Raw genomic sequence first — 21,861 nt, 5'->3', positions numbered from 1 at the left:
ATACACATGATTACAGCAATCTGTTCTGTCGTTTGAATGTCTTTTAGTCCTAGGCTTCTCATCTCCCAAGATTTCCAAGGGTTTAGAAATCCTTGAAAATATTTTGCCCTGTGAGGAATGATGGGGGAAAAGAATACAGTATTATTTAAAAGCAACTTTTGAAGATACTTAACAACAATGACTAGAATCAAATTTGGTTTGCTTCAATTCTTTACCCACCATCTATTCACAAAACTTCAGAACTTCTGCTATAGTGGTAATAGAGGCCTGAGCAATGAGCAGGAAAATAATTAAAAACAACCCATTAGAATTCTATTTCAGGATAGAAGGTCACATAAATTTTCCAGATTCCAGAAGCATAACATCTAAAATCCAAAATTCTACATTATCATATACACTGGCTACTTTACTGCATTTGTACTCAAGCCTAACTAACAAGACAAGAAAATAACAAGTTCAGCAGTTAGGACCACTTACATTTAAGAATTTTAGCACTGAAAGAGAGAATATGAAATTATCTTGTTCAATTGTTTCATTTAATAGATGATTAGGCCCACAAAGGAAAAGTGACTATTGCAACATCACAGAGTGGCAGATCTGGGATAAAAATCTGATCTCTAGTACAATGCTCATTCAGCCTTCTCAACTTTACAGATTTAAACATTATTAGTTATAAGCAGTGAGTATAACTTTACCACACATAATATGCTTAAAATCATACAGTAATGATAGAATTCTTCAAATACAGACAAGGGATGAAAGCATCACAGATTTAGAGCTGAATCAATTAAGATTTTCACATAAATAGAACACCTCGATTCAAACCTATAGGATCACATATTTAGATAAGGAAGAACCTTAGAAGCTAATGAATCTAACACCTTCAATTTTACTGACATGAAAACTAAGGTAGAGAGAAATTATGTGACCTTCCCAGAGTCAGGCAACAAGTTAAGTGTCTAAGGCAAGATTTGAACCCAAGTTCTCTTGACACCAAATCAATGCCCTATCCACTACACCAAAGATTCCTGTCAGATATGCTATTCAAACAGACTAATGGAAATCCATCAAAACAGAAAAACTCTGGAAATTCACTCTACCATTTGTGACAAAGCTGAATTCAACATGAACACATCCCTTCCAGAGTCCATCCATGCATGCTTAACTACTGTTAAATAGTTCCATTATATGCTACTACTAAAAATCCAATATATGTACAACTCTAATTCATGAATTGGACTAACAGGTCTTCCCTTCTGAGATATTAAGTCTCTGTGTTCAGTGCAAACCATAATGTATCTAAATCTTCATTCAAAGAATGAAGAAATTAGAAAAAGATCATGAGTCCTTCCTCACCTGAGATCTTTTAGCTGTTTGCAGTGCTTTAGCATATCAGAGAGGGCAGACATGTAGACCACTTTCCCCATCATGCCCAGATTGGCCAATGATAGTGTTTGCAGTTGCTGGCACTGCAACCCAATGCTAATGAGCCCAGAGCCTGTAAGAATGCTGGGCAGCTGGGCCAGTGTCAAATTTCTTAAAAATGCCAGCTGGCCAATGGCAGCCACCTCAGCATCCCCAACGTTCTGTGCACGGCTGCAGGGGGGTAGTGAGTTTCGAATGGCAGGCTCATTCCGAGGCATGGCAGAAGAAAAATTGGACCCAATTAACTCCAGGGTTTCCAAAAATGGCACATTCTCCAGAAGAGTCCAGAAAACAGAAGATGGCTTCTGAGTTACTGACTCAGAAGACATGGTCCTGGGATATGTCTGCACTCCAATTCGGACTTTCTTTCCAAATCCTCGGGGCACTGCATTAGTCACTATCTGTGTGGGTGCTTTATCTGCCTTTGGTGCAGAGTCCGCAATGGAGCAAACAGGAAGGGATAAAGAACGTAGGTGTTGAAGCTGAGCTAAGAGCTGACATAAATGCTTCCCCAAATCTTCAGAGCTGTGATGGTGTGCAGCAGATAGATTTAAGTGTTTCAGATTGCAGCATGACATAACCAATGTTTCCAGGATGCTGCTATCAATATCATCCTCTGCTTTGCGAAACAATGAGTCTGGAGACAGACAATGAATACAACCACTGAGATTCAAGCTGGCTAAGCTTTTGAGGTCTTTCCCCCCATTAATTACTCTCTGAATAAGGTGTCCTCCAGACAAAGTACAGCGGCTGAAACTGAAGTAAAACGGGTTGTTGAACTTCATATTTTGAAGGAGTGAAGAGCCATTAAGCCAGGATTTGGGAAGCTGCAATGCATCCAAGGAGACATTGCGAGCCATGGAGTCTAGGAGGTTTTTAGTGGCTCCACTCTCTGCAAAGCTGCCTGGAACTGAAATAAGAAAGGCATGAAGGTTTTCAGGTGTTCGATCACTGAGCACGGCCAAATAAAGCCTTACTACTTCTTGATTGATGTAGCCAGGGGCCAATCTGGCATAAAATACACGAAGATTCTGGTAGTGAGGGACGTTACTTTGGCCTACCATTAGCTGACCTGAAAGAATAGCTCCTTCCCGGGTGCGGTCTAGGATTTCAAAATAAAGCAGCAGTTTTTCAAGACTAGTACAGCAAGGTACCACCCCATATGATGGCGTATAGAGGGTCTGTTTCAGCTCTAGCACCCGGCTGAGAGTGGCTTTACATTCACTGCTCAACTGACTGGCATCAAACCCCGGGTTGACATCGATGGCCAAAGAGCGCAAATGCTGGAGGGCTGACAGCATCTTAGAGAGTCGGATAGAAGTAAGATGGCAGCCGGACAAGTTCACTTTCACTAGGTTCCTGCAGCGCGTCACATGCTCAATTGTGGTACCAGACAGCCAATAGCAGCCTGCCATGTTCAGCTGGTGAATCTCTTTCCCAATCTCCCTCACCAGTTGTTTTACTTTATCTTCACTGGCCTGCATTAAAGAAGGAAGGGGAAGGAAAAAGACTTAGATTTATAAAGAACTTAAGTCCAACAAGTTATTTTATCCTTCCACAAATCTTTATAAACCCCCTTTTAAAAAATTAGGATCTCAGAATTTTAAAACAAAAAAAACCACTTCTTTCCAAATTAAATTCCTAAAAAGAAAATTTCAAAGACAGTTTATAGATTTGTTGTGTCCTGCTTTGCAGAACCTAAAAGCAACTATAAATTTCTGGACTGAATGGAAATATCAAACATATATATGTATTCTTAATACATACAAATTTATAACATTATATTTTGAATTAACATGCTGTTTATCAGCTCTTCTACATGGTATTGCAATTTCCCTATAAGAGAAATCCGTCTACTCCCTTATACCAGGGTTATCAACATTAAGGACATGCAAGAGAATTTAACTATTTCCTAGAAAAATAAGCCTTCTTATGAAGCAATAATAATCCAGGGTGATAATTAGGGGCAACTACCATATAATTTCCCTTATACCTTTCTATAAAAAGAGTATGTAAAGAACAGAAAAGTATTTAGAATAAGTCACATAACAAAAGCAAAGGACAAAAAATAGACAGCCTCTATCCCCCCTAATATCCAAGATACATTAAAAGAATCAGGAAAAGCCCTCTAATATGGTATATAAATATCCATTAATAGATAGATAGACAGAAGATCTAGACTAGATTCACAGAGAACTCAGATGTGATCTGTAGCAGAGGAGCCTTAGAATTTAAAATCTCTAAACTGGGTGCTATTTCTTTTTTCTTTTAAACAGCCTTTTTTTAAAAGTACAGAAAACAACCAGCAAAGTCAATCAACACCTACCTAAGAGCCATTTTCTCAATCCAAATCTGATTTGAAGTGAAACTGGAGCACAAGAGAGTAAATGAAATTATCAGCATTTATTTCTTACCTGATAATCCCTATGAAGCAGCACTGTATGAGTGAGACTTTTGTCAAGACAAAGAGTGGCCAACTTCCTGCAGGTTCTCCTAACATTTAAAATCAAGTCTGTGCTGGGGATATAACTCAGGATGTGTAAAAGGATCTCATCAGAAAACTCCATTAGGTTTATGCTATTCATTAGGTCAATGGTGTTTGGTTCATCTTCATTCGGCATCTCCTGGAAAGAAATAGGAATTTTTTTAAAAGTAAAAACAAGATTCCAATTGGATATGAGAGAATTGAAAAGGCCACGTAAATAAATTCTACCTGGCCAAGCAAAATAAACAGACAAACAAGTGAAAAGAAAATAATAACAAAACCCCACCACATTGCCAAAAAATACGTCTTGAGGAGAAAAAATTAAAATCTTATTACAGAGCCTTTGGCCCATTAAAAAAAAAAAAAGATGAAAATTCTTTAACTTCCTTTATATCAAAATCTGCAGTATTTCAATAAACAAAAATTAAATATATTCATATCTAAAAATTAGTTTAGTTGTGTGGTGGGTTTTCAATATTAGTTGACAATAAAAGTATTATGCCTTTTAGGCATAACACTTTCACCAGATAAGACTACTTTCCCTCAAAATTGGAAATTAGTATGGCAGAAACTAGGCATTGACCCACACTTAACACCGTACACCAAGATAAGGTCAAAATGGGTTCATGACCTAGGCATAAAGAATGAGATTATAAATAAATTGGAAGAGCATAGGATAGTTTACCTCTCAGACCTGTGGAAGAGGGAGGAATTTATGACCAAAGAAGAACTAGAGATCACTATTGACTACAAAATAGAAAATTTTGATTATATCAAATTGAAAAGTTTTTGTACAAACAAAACAAATGCAGACAAGATTAGAAGGGAAACAATAAACTGGGAAAACATTTTTACAATCAAAGGTTCTAATAAAGGCCTCATTTCCAAAATATATAGAGAATTGACTCTAATTTATAAGAAATCAAACCATTCTCTAATTGATAAATGGTCAAAGGATATGAACAGACAATTCTCAGACGAAGAAATTGAAACTATTTATAGACATATGAAAATATGCTCCGAATCATTGTTAATCAGAGAAATGCAAATTAAGACAACTCTGAGATACCACTACACACCTGTCAGATTGGCTAGAGTGACAGGGAAAGATAATGTGGAATGTTGGAGGGGATGTGGGAAAACAGGGACACTGATACATTGTTGGTGGAATTGTGAACACATCCAGCCATTCTGGAGAGCAATTTGGAACTATGCTCAAAAAGTTATCAAACTGTGCATACCCTTTGATCCAGCAGTGTTACTACTGGGCTTATACCCCAAAGAGATACTAAAAGAAGGGAAAAGGACCTGTATATGCCAAAATGTTTGTGGCAGCCCTGTTTGTAGTGGCTAGAAGCTGGAAAATGAATGGATGCCCATCAATTGGAGAATGGTTGAGTAAATTGTGGTATATGAACGTTATGGAATATTATTGTTCTGTAAGGAATGACTAGCAGGATGAATACAGAGAGGACTGGCGAGACTTACATGAACTGATGCTAAGTGAAATGAGCAGAACCAGGAGATCATTATATACCTCAACAATGATACTGTTTGAGGATGTATTCTGATGGAAGTGGATCTCTTCGATAAAGAGAGCTAATTCAGTTTCAATTGATCAAAGATGGGCAGAAGCAGCTACAGCCAAAGAAAGAACACTGGGAGATGAATATAAACTGCTTGCATTTTTGTTTTTCTTCCCGGATTATTTATACCTTCTGAATTCAATTCTCCCTGTGCAACAAGAAAACTGTTCGGTTCTGCACACATATATTGTATTCAGGATATACTGTAACCTATTCAACATGTAAAGGATTGCTTGCCATCTGGGGGATGGGGTGGAGGAAGGGAGGGGAAAAATCGGAACAGAAGTGAATGCAAGGGATAATGTTGTAAAAAATTACCCTGGCATGAGTTCTATCAATAAAAAGTTATTTAAAAAAAAAAAAAGACTATTTTCCCTCAAAAATTCTTTTCCCTATTTTAATGATCATCACAGCATGAAAAGCAGCAAATAATCATTTGTACTATTTTTTTTAAAAAACAGTTTTGTCTCTTAAACTTCTGCTTATGTTTTTCTCCTTTATAATTCTCATTTTCTGTACATATCACGTCAAAGACTTTCATTTCTTCAACTGGCCTACAAGATCCCATGGCAACAATCACTATGATACCGTGTTTCCCCGATAATAAGACCTATCCCGAAAATAAGCCCTCCCCTTACTGTGTAAGATTCCTCTAAAATAAGTCCTCCCCCGAAAATAAGCCCTATTGAGATTGCTACTGTAGTGAAGGTGATCCCCTGCGCTACACGCTACATTATGGTATCCTCTGTATGCACCATCCCCCCCCCCATCCTGTATGCACCGTGTTCCCCCCCCCCCCGCCCAGTGAAACGCACGCCGCGCTGTATCCAATCAGAGCTGCAGCAATGAGCGCGTCATCCTGTTCTTCCCCAGTGATTTGCTTGCTGGTGCCATTGAGAGCAGTGCCGCGGAGGAGAGCTGAGTCAGGACAACATAAAAACCCAGTATGTAAGCGGGAGTGAGGGGGCATGATGGAAGATAAAAGGGGCATGATGGAGGATAAAAGAAGAACTTAGGGGGCATGATGGAGGACAAAAGAAGAACTCAAGGGGCATCATGGAGGATAGAAGGAACACTCAGGGAGCATGGAGGGGTTAAAATATTATTGAGGGGCATGATGGAGTGAAAAGAAGGACTGATGGTCATCATTTTATTATTCTGTCTGCACAGCTCACCTGTGTTTTGGCAATTCGTTTGGATGGAAAGAAAGCCACATCTCTAATCATCAGTAAAGGCAAGAAAGATAAGATTGACCATGTATCAGGCATTTACGTTCTTGAAACCGAAAAAGCCTGGTGTACACAAGCCGTTATAAGAAAGTGGGTTGATTTAATGCTGCCACTTGTTATGCGAGGTAACCAAAGAAGTCTGATAATCTGGGATTCAGCTAGCACTCACCGCGCTAAAGAAATGAAGAACTTCCTTGCAGAGAGAAGAATAGATCAAGTAATGATTCCTGCAGGAATGAATGCCTATCTCCAGACCCTTGATATTGCAATAAACAAGCCATTCAAGGACCATTTATGCATGGAAGTCAATGACTACATTGAAAATAGAATGGAAAGAAATCAGCGTGAAAACTTTGTGAAGCCCTGTCTGCAAGAAGTCGTGACTTGGGTGAAGAAGTCATGGGATAAAATTACTGACAGCTATGTCGCCAAGGCACTACGAGAAGGTTACCTGGACAAGACATGTTCATTTAAAGAGAGCTATATTGCTGGACATGACAGATTGGGTCCACTTCTTCTGAAGGAAATAGAGGCGCAAGACATCCAGGACGGAATTCAGGGTATGGAGACTTATGACAATGTTGTTGAAGAAGATGACATGATCATTATTGAATAAAGGTACTTTTTTTGTTCACATTTACCTGTTTATTAAAATTGCTGTCAATGTTCATTAAAATAAGCCCTCCCCTGAAAATAAGCCCTCTGGTGTTTTTCTGTCCCCCAAAAAAATAATAATAAGACAGTGTCTTATTATTGGGGAAACACGGTAGTTCCCTTCCCCCCCCCCCAAAAAAAAAGGCCTACTTTTTTTAAGAATGCTTTACAAACATGCAGTGGTGGGAATGGAAATTACTTTGTTCTGAGAACTGTTAAATCATTTGTATACTGTCAAATGCTTTGCATGATAGCAGAACAGAGCAGCCCTAGAAATGAATTTCCATGAATATTCCTCACACACATTTCCATCAGTGCAAACAAGTATAATCATTTTTCAAAAAAGGAAATCAAAATGGAAGTTAAAGGATTTGATAAAAATTGTGAAATGTCGATTTCAAACCTAACATTCTATATTGTCCTGCTCTTAAATCCCAAAGATTATGGCAAATATCAATGAAAATTTTATATACTCTTTGTGAGCTTCAAAGATACCCCTAAGAAAATGGTAACTAGAGGGTAGCAAGCTATTTATACCTCAAGTGTAATGCAACACACTCTTTAAAATAGTCATCAACCAAAACATTCCTATATCCTGCTTTGCTAGCCTCTTTCTACACTATGACTTCCTTCATTTTCCTGCTCCATTCAGAAAGAAAGGGAGGGAAGGAAGAAGGAGGGAAGGAAAGAAGAGAGGGAGGAAGAAAGGAAGGGAAGAAGGGAGGGAGGAAGAAAGAAAAGAAGGGAGGGAGGGAGGAAGGAAGGAAAGAAAGGAGGGAGGAAAGGAGGGAGGAAAGACGGGAGAGAAAGAAGAAAAAAAAAGAAAAATTTCAGGTGTTTGCCAAAATACCTCTGTGAACATATGTCCATGTGTGCTCTGCTAATTTAATTTATATTTTAGAATAGGCATTCGCAGGTCAAGATCAGGCCTTTTTAAAATAAGACAACAGTAGGCATTCAACATTCATAAAAAAAAATACTGTCAGCAAAATGAAACTCCTGGAAACAGGGTGAAAAAACAAGGAATTCTCCAAGTTCCTCTGCTCCTATTTCCCTAATATATTCTATCTAGTTTGGTTTTTTTTTTTTAACACCACAATTTACCAATCCTTCTAAAATAAATCTAGAATTATTTTGTCACTTGTCAAGGTAATCCAATGCCTTTCCCATTCTCCAGCAGGTATTTCCTGATGCATACAAGCATACAGTATCCAAATACAAAAAGAACTGTCTCAAAAGTAAAATGGCTGCTACAATGTCCTACATCTAAGTCTGGATTAGTCTTAGATATTCAAATTAGAACCAGATGTGTTTGGTGCTATCTCCCTCTACAATGGTAATCTTGTCATCAATTGGTCTAGCATGTTCAGATGTTTGTCTACTAATAGTAAAGAATTGTTTTGATCCAAGTTTCTTCTTCCTGGATTCGTGAAAGCACATTCACCAGGCTTTTGACCAAGTCCGGGGGGGGATGGAAGAAGGGTTCATTCTGCCTATGAGAAAGTGCTTTTAAACCTCCTGCTTCATCACATGGAAATCACAAACTTACAGAGTAATCTTTTCCAAAAAGCCATGGGTGAAAATTCTTCAAAGGATCCATGAATAATGTGAGTACTTAATCCCCAAGTATATATTGCAACCTACTCATCTCTTTTCATTCTAATGGATTTTAACCAATGATGTCCTACAAGTCCACTAGAGATGCATCTATCCAACACACTGGAGACTTTTCTTTAGATCTTTTAATTCTCTGGCAGCACCAGCAAAACACTTTGGCAATTACTTGCCTATTATCATTAATCCTGGTTTGTGACCAGCCCACCTACTTGATTTTTATGACTTTTACAACATTTATTGCATTCAAGTTGGAACTAGTAAAGATCAATAACCTTTCATCACCCATCTCTCCACTATTTTTTGAAATTATAGTTTTTATGAGGTTGTCATGTTCCATGATTGGAAGCTATAAAACACAACCAGAATATTGGTGTTAAAGAGAAAGGCTCATGTTTCAGGGAACAGTATGGGTTTAAGCAAAATAACTGCACAATATCCCAAATACAATCTCTGCTCCTGCTTCTATTCAACTCTGAGCTCAGCTCAATGTCTATCTCCTCATTCAACTACACATTTTTCATCCATTTTGTTTTTCCTCAGTGGATGCCGAACTCTTTTTAATGATTATGGATCTCATCAGGAGGCTTTTTAGTATATTAGAGACTTGATGCTATAAGAATGTCATCCACAGAGATTTACATGAACTGATGCTAAGTGACATAAGCAGAATGAGGAGATCATTATACACTTCAACAACAATACTATATGAGGATCAATTCTGATGGAAGTGGCTATCTTCAGCAATGAGAGAATCCAATTCAGTTCCAAATGATCAGTGATAAACAGAACTAGCTACACCCAGCGAAAGAACACTGGGAAACAAGTATGGTCTGCTTACATTTTTGTTTTTCTTCCCAAGTTATTTTTACCTTTCTAAATCCGATTTTTCTTGTGCAACAAGAGAACTGCATAAATATGTACACACATATTATATTTAAGATATACCTTAACATATTTAACATGTATGAGACTGTCTGCCATCTAGGGGAGGGGAGGGAGGAAAGGAAGGGAAAAGTTGGAACCGAAGTGTTTGCAAGGGTCAGTGTTGAAAAATTACCCATGCATATGTTCTATCAATAAAAAGCTATAATAAAAATAAATAAATGAATGAATAAGAATGTCATCCACAAAAGAGGTACAAATATCACCATCTATAAGGGAAGCTTTCTGAGTTGGATTTTACACAGGATATCCTCCATTGACACTGGAAAACAATTCTAGTGAGCACATCACTCTGTTTTATGCCCTGCAATAACAACAATCATGAGAACAAAAGTTTTCTTTATTGTTTTATCTCTTAAAAACTGGAGAATGAATAAGTTGTGGTATGTGAATGTAATGGAATATTATTGTTCTATAAGAAATGACCAGCAGGATGATTTCAGGGAAAACCTCTTAAGACTTACATGAATTGATGCTAAGTAATGTAAGCAGAACCAGAACACTGTATATAGAAACAGCAAGATTATATGTGATCAATTATGATAGACTTAGTTCTTTAAAGCACTACAGTGATCTAAGACAATTCCAATACACTTGGTATAGGAAATGCCAGAAGGGGAACTATGGAGACTGAATGAAGATCAAAGCATACTATTTTCACCTTTTTTTTTTTTTTTTGGGGGGGTTGTCTTTTTTTCTCATGGTTTTTTCCTTTAGTTCTGATTTTTCTTTCACAATATGACCAATATGGAAATATGTTTAAAATATTGTACATGTATAACTTATATTTGATTGTGGTCTTTGGAAGGAGGGAGAAAAAACAAACTCAAAAATTTTACAAAAGTGAATACTAAAAATTATCTTTATGTGTATTCACAAAAATAAAATACTATTAAGGGGGAAAAAAAAAAACAGAAGCAGCCCCAGTTTAGTATACAAACTCACTTATAAAATCTTCAAGAAAAGAATAATGGAAGATATGAGTAGTATTATAAAACAGAAAGAAGCAGTAGAGGGAAAAATCAATTTTAAGAAAGTTTGACAAGAGAAACCAAGCAAAGCCGTTTCAAGAACAGGTGAGGTCGACAACAACCAAAATGGAAAAGATCAATAAAACTCTTAACAAGCCTTATTTATTTATTTTGTCATCGGGGCAACAGAGTCAGCCCAGTTGGACAACACAGTCCCAGGTGTGTTTAAAGAAGAGGCAGATACTGCACTAAGGAAAAGGTTCTTAAGCTGTGTGTGTGTGTGTGTGTGTGTGTGTGTGTGTGTGTGTGAGATGGACTTTTGGTAGTCTAGTGAATCTCCTCAGAATAATGTTTTTAAATATATAAATATGGAATTACAAAGGAAATCAATTAATTTAAAAGTTTTTAAAATATTTTTATTATTTTATTTTTATTTAATCATATTTAACAATAATTAATTAATAATGTAATAATAAATAATAATAAATTTTTAAATAAGTTTAGGGGCAGCTAAGTGGCACAGTGGATAATGGAGGACCTGACTTCAAAGTTTTCAAAATATTTTCATTATTTTTATTGAATAATAATAATAATTTAATAATAAATAAAATTTTATTTTAAAAAATTAAGTTTAGGGGCTGCTAAGAGGCGCAGTTGGATAGGGCACCAGCCCTGAAGTCAAGAGGATCTGAGTTCAAAGTTTTCAATTTTTTTTATTGTTTTTAATAATAAGTAATAAATTTTATTTAATAATACTTTATAATAATTATTTAATAATTAAATAAAAAAATTTTAGTTAAGTTTAGGGGCTGCTAGGTGGCACAGTAGATAGAGCAACAGCCCTGAAGTTGGGAGGACCTGAGTTCAAATTTGACTTCAGACACTTAACACTTCCCAGCTGTGTGACCCTAGACAAATCCCTTAACCCCAATTGCCTTATCCAAAAAATAAATAAATAAGTTCATTGACACCCAGGTTAAGAACTCTTGCACTATTGGGAACAAAGATGGGAAAAGCAGCCCAACTAAACAAAATGTATATAGAAGGTATACATGCTAAAGGCAACTCAACGGTGAGGGTGTGGAGGGATCACAAAATCAAGGTTTAAAACTGGAAATAATTCTAGAGGTCAACTAATCCAATCTCCTCATTTTACAAATGAGAAATTGATACCCAGAAGATTAAAAGTCACATAGGTAGTTCAATTGTAAAACCATGACCTCAGGTTCTTTGATTCCAAATGCAGGATGCCTTCCACTATACCACACTAACTCCCAGATTCATTTATAGAATATCTGAAAGATAATAAAATGCGAAGAATATGGGGGAAAAACTGTCTGCCCCTTATTTTAAAAAGCAACAGAGATAATCTTAATTGTCCCATAACTGACTTAGAAATAGAAAATATAAGCCCCACTGAATTTACTGTTTGTTTTTCAAAAAAGCAATTGATTCAGTAACACAAAATGCCACCTTAAAAATTCTTTGCAACAAAATATCTACCAATCAAACATCAAAGCTACTCTCTTAACTGCCAAATCTAATGTCTTTCCTCAATCCTCATTCTTCTTGACCTCTGAAGGTCAACAATGGTTGACCATTTTCTCTCCCTGGATACACTCTCCTCTCTGACTTTTGTGACACTGTTTTCTCATATTCTCCTCCATCTGTGCCATTCCTTGCCAATTTCCTCTACTGGATCTTCATCTACAATATACTTATGGGTAAACCCAAAGATTGTATTACATTCTCTTTTCTTTTCCCAATACACTATCTCATTTGGTGATCTCTTCAACTGCTATAGGGTTCACTAATCTCTATGCTTCCAGATTTATTCAGCCTTAGTCTGTCTCCTAAACTCCAGCCCCATATCACCAATTAAAAAATGAGTAATAATAGACCAAAAATCTCAAGTTCTCTACCTTTCAAGGCAAGAGAAGTTTGCTATGAAAGAATCATCCATAAAAATGTCTGGTCCATTCTCATTATTTTCATCAAGGATACCTTCAATACTTATGGAGATTATTTTCATATATGTCTTGGTATCACAGACAGGGCACTGGTATTACAGATAGAAAGATCTGGATTAAATCCTACCTCAGACACTTATCAGGCATGGTATCCCAGGCAAGTTACCTAACTTCTCTGTGCTTCTGTTTCCTCACCTGTAAAATAAGGAAGTGGTCTCAATGACCTCTAAGGCCCCTTCCAATTCTACATCTATAGTTTTATCTCTAATATATAGGCTATCTTCAATACTCATATAGATTATTTACTTAAATATAATTCAGCATAGTAGAGAGAGCACTGGTAGAGTCAGGTAGAGGTGGCTTCAAATTCTACCTCAGACACTTACTTTGACTCAGTCCCTTACATAATTTTATGTTATATAACCTCAACAGAGCATTCACTGCTGCTACTATACTTCCCTTATTAATTCACTATCCCATTTTTCAAAGTGGCTCTTTCTAACCTCAACTTCCCAATGCTTCCCTCCCCTCCACCCTTTCACAGCTGAGAGCCTTGCCTTATATTTTACAGAAAAAAATTTGAGATCATTCACTGTCGATTCCTCCTTCTCCCTTCTTCATCTCCTCTCATTCAGACACCTTCTGCCACTATCTCTTTTTTCATCCCTCTCTCATATAATGAAGTGGCTTTACTCCCCATCAAGGTTAACTCCACTAACAAGTTTAAGTGATCCCACTCCATCCTGTCTCCTCCAACAGATTGTCCTTTGTCATCCCCATTCTTTCACTTATATTTAACCTATCCCTTTCTACTGGCAAATTTCCTACTGCTTACAAACAAGTCCTAGTCTCTCCTACCTAAAAAATCCCTCACTTGATTCTGCCATTCTTGCTATTCTCCTGTATTTTCTGCTGTTTATAGTAAACTGGAAAAGGCCATTTATATAAGAAGTGCCTCCATTTTCTTTCTTCTCACTCTCTTAACCTTTTATAACCTGGCTTTTGAGCTTATCATTTCTATCAAAACTGTTCTCTCCAAAGTTACTGATGCTCTTAGTTGCCAACTTCAACTGCCTCCTCTCAATCGTCATTCTCCTTGACTTCTCTGCAGCCTTTGACACTGTCGATCATCACTTCCTCCTTAATACTTTCTTCTGTCTAGGTCTTCTTGACAAAACTCTCTCCTGGTTTTTCTCATCATTCCTTCTTAGTCTCCTTTGCTTGATCCTCCTCCAGATCATGCCCTCTAACCACAGGTATCCCTTTCTTCTTCCACACTAGGTGATTTCATCCATTTTCATGTATTAATTATCATCTCTATGCTGATAATTCTTTCCTGCCCCAATCTCCCTTTTCCAACTGCCTTTCACACATTTCAGAATGGATGTCCAGTAGACATCTTAAAATTAATATGTATAAAACAGAACCTAACTTTCCAATTAAACCCTTCCCTTGATTCTTACTTTCCCTATTAAAGTACAGGGTAACATCATCCTCCCAACCCCTTAGATTCACAACCTAGAAGAACTATCTCTTATCCCCTATATCCAAGCTGTTGCCAAGGCCTGTCAATTTCCTCTTTGCAACATCTCTCAGATATGTCCCCTTTTCTCTTCTGACACTGCCACCACTCAAGGCCAGGTCCTCATTACCTCATGTCTTGATTATTCCAATAATCTGCTGATGGGTCTGTCTGTCTTGTAGTAGATGCTTAATAAATGTTTACTGATTGAATAATTGATAAATCACTTAAACCAAGCCTCAGTTTCTTCATCTATAAAAGAAAATAATAGCATCTACTTCATAGGGTTGTTGTGAAAATCAAATGAGATAATATTTCTAAAGTAGTTTGCAAATCTTAAAGCAAATATAAATGTTTGCTAATATAGAGATGAAAAGGGAAGTTTAAGGAGTTGTACTTGCTACTATTTGCTCTGTCCTGCTAATTTTGGAAATCATACTAGTTCTGATTTTTTCCTGTCCTTTTGGATTCTTCCTCTTAATTGGTCTCTCTGCTTTCAGTCTCTGTACTCTCCATTTATCCTACAAATAGCTGCCCAAATAGTCTAAGGTATAGAACACATCATTCCCATGCTCAAAAATTTTCAGAGGATTCCTACTGTCTCAAAAATAAAAACAACAAACTCCTCAGCCTGGCATTTAAGGACATCCACAATCTGGCTCCAACCTACCTTTAGTTCATACTACTCACCTCTACATTCTAGTCAAACTGGACTACTAACTGTTCCCCAAACTCAACATTCCATCTCATATCTCTACGCATTTGCTCATGACATTCTCCAGGCTTAGAGTGGACTCCCTCAACTTCACATGACTAAATACTTATCTTCTTTGAAGAACAGCTAAGGTGTTACCTTCTTAAAGTATTTTTAGATTCCCTCCCCTCTATTAGTACTCTTTCCCTGCTTAAAATAGTTTATATTTACCCATCCATGTATATTTTGCAACCCAGTAGAATGTAAGCTCCTTGAAGGCAAAGCCTGTCTCCTCTTTGTCTTTGAAAAATCCCTTCTTTGATATACCTTCCAAAAGAAAAAAAAAAAAAAAAAAAAGCAATTCCTGAGCACTTTAAAAATTTCATCAAACCCTCCTCCCACCCACAAAGTAAATTTCTTCAGTGTATATTTGATCAGGTTCAGCCATAATTTTTAGCATCATTTTCTTGAAATCTATTTTTTTTCCTTTAAAAAGCTTCTTCATAAAGTACTAAAGACTTAAAAACCCTAATTTGGACATTACAGTGAAAAATCACTCATCAAAATACTAGCAAATCTATTCCATTTCATTCCTATTAAATTCTTTCCAACTTTATCTATAAAAACTGGAACAATTTGGGTTAGATAAATCTTATATCAAGTCTTCTACAGGTTTATTTTTTCCTTCAATGCTTTCCATTATTTTGTGAGAATATTATACATACTATGATATTCAATGATTTCAATGCAGAAGCGGTATTAGATACCTCAACAACGATACTGTTTGAGGATATATTCTGATGGAAGTGGATCTCTTCGATAAAGAGAGTTAATTCAGATCAAAGATGGACAGAAGTAGCTACACCCAAAGAAAGAACACTGGGAAATGAATATAAACTGCTTGCATTTTTGTTTTTCTTCCCGGGTTATTTCTACCTTCTGAATTCAATTCTCCCCGTGCAACAAGAAAACTATTCAATTCTGCACACATATATTGTATCTAGGATATACTGTAACCTATTCAACATGTAAAGGACTGCTTGCCATCTAGGGGAGGGGGTAGAGGGAGGGAGGGGAAAAATCGGAACAGAAATGAATGCAAGGGATAATGCTGTAAAAAAAAAAAAAAAAAAAAAATTACCCTGGCATGGGTTCTATCAATAAAAAGTCATTAAAAAAAAAAAAAAAAGAAGAAGAAGCAATATTAGGTGAGGATGGTGAGAAACACGTTGGAAAGCATGGGATCACAAAGAAGGAATTAAAGAGGCCAAGAACTTGAGGCCTATAGAAGCCTTACACTTTTACATCATGACTATTTTCAAAAAAGAATTCTAATGCTTGACATGGAAAACCCTGAATATATCACCACTACCCCCCCCAAAAAAAAACACCAAACCATTTTGACAGAAAAAGACTTGTTACTGACACAAATCATCAATGAATCAGCTGTTTATATGTAATCAGATTAAAAAAACAGAATTACTAAAAACTTAGGGGAAAAAAGTAAGAAAAAGATTTGGAAAGACCAAAGAGATGTCTTTAACCTCTCTTTGTATTCTCAGAATACCATCAGCAGTTAATAAATGCTTACTATTTATGCAACTGAAAGACATACACACACACACACACACACACACACACACACACACACACACACACACACACCCCCTAGGATATCTCTCCTCCATGAAGGTAATAGCAGGTAACAGGCAGGTTTTTGCAAGCAATATCCTACAATCAACCACACATTTTACACAAATCCTACTCTGGTTATTGTTGATTTGAAACAGCATTTGATTCAGTAGAGTAAAAAGCTCTCGTCCAATAAGATGTCTCCTTATACATACTTAACATTCCTTGAAAAATATTTCTGAAATAACTTTGTTCAGTTTTGGTCATGAATATAAGGCAAAGCATAGAATAGAGAGTTATATGCTTTTCAAAGGTGCTCAACACCATCCTGGAAGAAATTCAAAACAATCTAAATTGAAACTGGTTTTATCAGGAACATCCTCCAGATGCTACTGTCTATATGAAATTTATCTGATTCCAATGAAGCAGCAATCACTGCTAAGCTTCTTGGGAAAGATCTGGAATCCTCTGAATGAGTTTGGCTTGATAATCCACACATGAAAAGACCAACAAAATGTAAGAATTTCAACTGACTAGATTATGATAAGAGAACAGGCTGAATTATTTTCAGAAATCTAGAAAGTTTATTTAATGATCTAAAGCTTCTTCAAGAGACCAAGTTTTTTTTTTTTTGTTTTTTTTTTTGTTTGTTTTTTTTTTTGGTTTTGTTTTTAAAACAAAGTATGCCAAAGTTTTGTTTTGTTTTGTTTTTTAGTGGCTGAGAAACACAGAAGACAACAGTTTCTAAAGAACTGAAAATGAGTATCACAGAAAAGGCACTGGAAAGGTACACTGTAGGTGTGTAAGTTGCAACATGTATCTAACAAGGAATCTTGAAGATGAACAAGAAAATGTGCTAGGAAGAAAAGATGGGCTAGCCCTCTAGCATGGGTGAGACAGAATAGTGATACAACCTTAATACTCCAATGGTATCTTTGTTTATCAAGAGAAAGTGAGGAAGGCTGCCTAATGTAGATATTGGAGACTGACCGAGACTGACCCACTGAGTCACATAGGATTGCACACATTCAAATAGATGAGACCACAGATCCATCTGAATATTGAGTGTTCATAAAATTTTAATCATCCTTTTACATAATGGTTTGCAAGTAAACTTATTTTCCAAACTTATCCTGAACAAAAAATTCCCCATAACATATTTGAAAAGCAGCCAGCCAGCTTCTTCTGCAGTAAGACTTCCAATGACAGGGAATTCACAAATACCTAAGGCAGTCTACTTTGGTTTCATCTAATTATTAGGAAATTTTATTCACATCAAATCTAAATTTGTCATATTGTACATTCTATATCATTGTGCCAACTTCTTCCCTATGACACCAAATATAATGAATCTTATTCCTCTTGCTTGACAGCCCTTCAAATATTTGAAGATGGCTCTGCCAAATTTTATTTCCTTTCATCCAACATAAACACCCCCAGTTCTTCTAGCCAATTCTCATAGACATGTTCTAAAAACCCTTAACCATTCTGGTCATCCTACTGTAAACACTCCAAATTATCAATGTCTTTTTTTAAAGGCTTTAAAATGTCTTTTCTTTAATTTAAAAAAAAAAAAAGAAAGAAAGAAAGAAAGAAACCTATATTCTAGATGTTTTAACAAGGATAGGGTATAGGGACTACAGCCTCCTGACCAGTAGTCTCTCTGAATGCAGCCTAAGAAACTGTATTAGCTTCCTTGTTTGCCATATAAAAGTAAAACCTCAATACATAAATACTACACTTATGAAGCCCTTATTATATTCTGGAAACTGGGTTAAGCAAAATGCCATGACAATGCCAGCCCTCAAAAATTTACATTCTAATGGGAGAAGACAACATAAAAGTCGGGGCAGCTTAAGGATCCCTTGGAGACAAAGTCTGGAAAATGCTAGAAACTGAGAAGAAGAGCTAGAAAAATAAATATCCCTCTATCAGAGCACAAGGTAGTTCCAAGGGCAGAGTCCATGTATCCAGTTTGGGAAAAGATCTGATTAGGGGTAAGATGGCACAGCCTAGAGAAGGGTTAAGAGCACACCTCCAAGAGCTGTAACAATTAGGTACTGAGCACTGTATAAACCTCTTTATAAAACTCTGTATAAAACCTGACATTATCACAAAGAAAAACTGTTGTTAGGCAGAGTCTATTCATAATTATGAACTTAATTTTCTGAACCCAAGTAAAAAACTTTTTCACTCTCTAGCTTTTTATGTAGTCATTTACTATCATCTCTAGCTCCTTATTTATATCTATTAGGCACCTTCCCCCTTTGACCATCACTCCAATACCTCAAAGTAAACAAAACCTTAAGAGAATCTATCTTATAACTCCTATTCTCTCTCAAACATGTCTCTTCTCTTAACCTGCTCATTTTCACTGACGATACCATTATTCTTTCATCCAAACAGGAAATAGCTTGATCCTTCCATCATTTTCACTCTCCATATTAAAATATTTTAATCCTTTTTTCTAACTAAATTAGTGCACAAAAACAGCTGAATCTCAAATGGCTCCAATTGTCAGTAATTCTTCACGAAAACAGCATTCATAAATGGTAGGTGGGCTTGTACCTTTGGACTCTTAATATTTCTCCAACTCAAATTATACTTTTCATTTCTTTTGCCATCCTTCTTTGTGCCTAACTTCACATTGCAGATGTCATATATGACAGCGTATTGTCATGTGGTTTGGAAGATTTTCTTAAGTACTTTGCAGAAATCCTCCACTTCTTCATTCTTATGTGATGAAGCCTCAATTATCTTTTCAATGGTCTTTTTGCTTATACTCATCATAAGCACTTCTAGATAAGTTGGTCAAGTATCCTCTGAAATTATTCTTCTTGTACTTGATTGCATTATGAAACTAACTCAATTCAACTCTCCAAGGAGAACCTGTGAACTGTTTTTTGATTTACAGCAAGACTATAAATATTCAGTTCCTTTAGTAATCCAGTGGGCACTAGATTAAGATCTCAAAATCACAACAATAGCAGTTAAATTTAAATTTGTAGATAGACGAACCAGTATGATGTTTGGCAATCTATTCTTTTTTATTACTCTCCACTACCATTGCAGCAACATTAGTGACGAACTACACTTTCCAGTAAGAGTCAAATTTACTTAAAATGTGTTTATCTAAACATGTAAAATCTAAAAATGTGCTAACTGCCAAGATATTAATAAGAAAAAAAAATCTTCTCAAGGAACTTTTTAATTTAACCTACAAGTGAAACTTTCAACACGGATGACAAGCACTTTTTTCCCTTATAATCTTAGATATAAGCCACCACAAAATGTTATCAATGTGGCACATAAAGTTGTCTGTTGACATGGTAAGGAAGGAGATGCTGACAATAACCCACAACAAACAAAACATGTGTAGAGCAACATGAAGAAGATAAAATAGATGGTAGCACTCAACTAGAGAAGTCAGCTTCATTCACCTTCAGCTCTATCCAGATCTATGTTGAATGGAGAATGATTTTATATTCTGGAGGAGAAATTTACCTTTTGTAGATTACAAACAACACAGACTCCTAAGTGAAAATTAAGGCCTGGAACAAGAGAATGAAAATCACAGATAGAAAGCTGGAAGAAACCTTAGATGTTATCTAGTCTAATCTCTTTACTTTACTAAAATGGAAACTGAAACCCATGGAAGTTAAATGATTTGCCCACTCATAATGAGGGAACAGCAAAGTGAGATTTTAACTTAAGGCTTCTAGCAGGCTTCCCACTGTATCAGGGTGCTTCAGCAGTGGTGGGGCAGAAGATAATTTTTTTTTAAAAAGGAGCAATGTAAAGACTGACAAGAAAGTCAATACACTCAAGAAATATGAGAGTAGGATGCTTGAGCTAAAAGAGAAAGGCAAAAGGATAAAGAATTAAAGGGAAGAAATAGAGCACTGAAAAGGGAACATCAAAAAAGGGGGGACCTGAGAGGGTCAAGGATTTGAGATTAGAATTGAGGGATAAGTAAAGGGAGGACTACAGAAAAGAAAGGAGGTGAGCTAAAGCATCACAGCAACAAAAGACGCCAAATGTGGTAGGACTCTGAGAGATAAGCATTTTATGGATAAGGAAATTGAGACACAAGAGAGCACACAGGATCATAGATCTAGAAATCAAAAATAATATCAGAAGCCATCTAATCCAAACTCTATGTTTAATAAATAAGGAAATGAAGGTCCAGAAAGAAAAGCTGCCTAGCCCAAGGTCAGAAAGGTAGTGTCTGTGGCTGGCTTTGAACTCGGACTGCAGAGCCATTGTTCTTTCCACCGTGCCAAGGAATCGAGCTACTGAAACACGCACTGCAGGCTAGTGGCAGAACCAGGGCTCGAACCCAGGGCTCTTCGGGCTGCATCTTAAAGGGGAGGAAGGAGTGGTGGCGGCGGTGGAGTAAGGGACCCTTGCAGAGTTGAAGGAACTGGACGAGGAGTCAGGAGATGAAGCTGATGGAAGGATGGAGGAGCGGACGGTGAGATGCTGAGACTTACGCAGGGCATGGTCAGAGGGAAGGGGGGGAAATGCGGTAGTTTAATTAGGGGATAGTGGCCGGGGGGGGCCGGAGCCTAGGGAGGAGGGGGCGGGGAAAGGGCCGGCCGGGCCCAGAGAAGGCTGAGACGAGCGCAGGGCGCCTGGGGTTGTAGTACCTCTCCGGAGCTGGACATGTTGCGGAGCCGAGGCCGCCGCGGCCGCCACCCGCCCGGCGAGTAGCCACCCGAGTCTGCAACGCCGGGACCTTCCCCGAGCCCGGCCGGCGCCACTCAAACCCGGCGCTTCGGCTGCTCAACTGAGGGCCCTGGCGGCCGGGGGCGGGGCTGCCCCGCCACTTCCGTCGCAGACCAGATGAGGTCACTTCCGAAAGCCACTTCAGCCTCTTGCGCAGTTCTTCACGGTCGCCATCTTGAGTGAGGCAAAAATGGGCTAACCTACCCCACCCCCTCCCTCCGCCGCTATTTCTTCCTCCTCTTTCCCCGCTTCCAAACGAGCGCGCAAGTGCATAAAACGCGCGCGAGCACGTTGACTGGGCGCAACTTAAGTACTCAAAGCCACGCTCGGGTTAAAAGGAGGAGCTAAAACACAACGCTTTAGATTTGCGAATCCGCTTAGTAGTGAAAGGAAACTTCAGTCTCAT

General features: G+C 37.4%; 1 protein-coding gene across 2 annotated transcripts in view; it reads right to left on the bottom strand.

Moving 5' to 3' along the window:
- Positions 1 to 21,547, bottom strand: part of FBXL18 (F-box and leucine rich repeat protein 18) — a 166,448-nt gene extending 144,901 nt beyond the window's left edge. For both annotated transcript variants that reach the window (XM_051999925.1, XM_051999934.1), the window contains exons 1-3: positions 21,377 to 21,547; positions 3,840 to 4,049; positions 1,357 to 2,903 (exon numbers count right to left, since the gene is read on the bottom strand). In XM_051999925.1, the coding sequence (XP_051855885.1) occupies positions 1,357 to 2,903; positions 3,840 to 4,049; positions 21,377 to 21,394 (1,775 nt within the window). In that variant the 5' untranslated portion in view covers positions 21,395 to 21,547. The remainder of the gene's footprint in view (positions 1 to 1,356; positions 2,904 to 3,839; positions 4,050 to 21,376) is intronic.
- Positions 21,548 to 21,861: the final 314 nt, after the last annotated feature.

This window comes from Antechinus flavipes, chromosome 1, assembly GCF_016432865.1.
Source record: "Antechinus flavipes isolate AdamAnt ecotype Samford, QLD, Australia chromosome 1, AdamAnt_v2, whole genome shotgun sequence".
In the NCBI taxonomy this organism is placed as follows: Eukaryota; Metazoa; Chordata; class Mammalia; order Dasyuromorphia; family Dasyuridae; genus Antechinus; species Antechinus flavipes.
The sequence above is the reverse complement of the archived record's forward strand: the minus strand, read 5'-3'. Positions and strand labels throughout refer to the sequence as shown.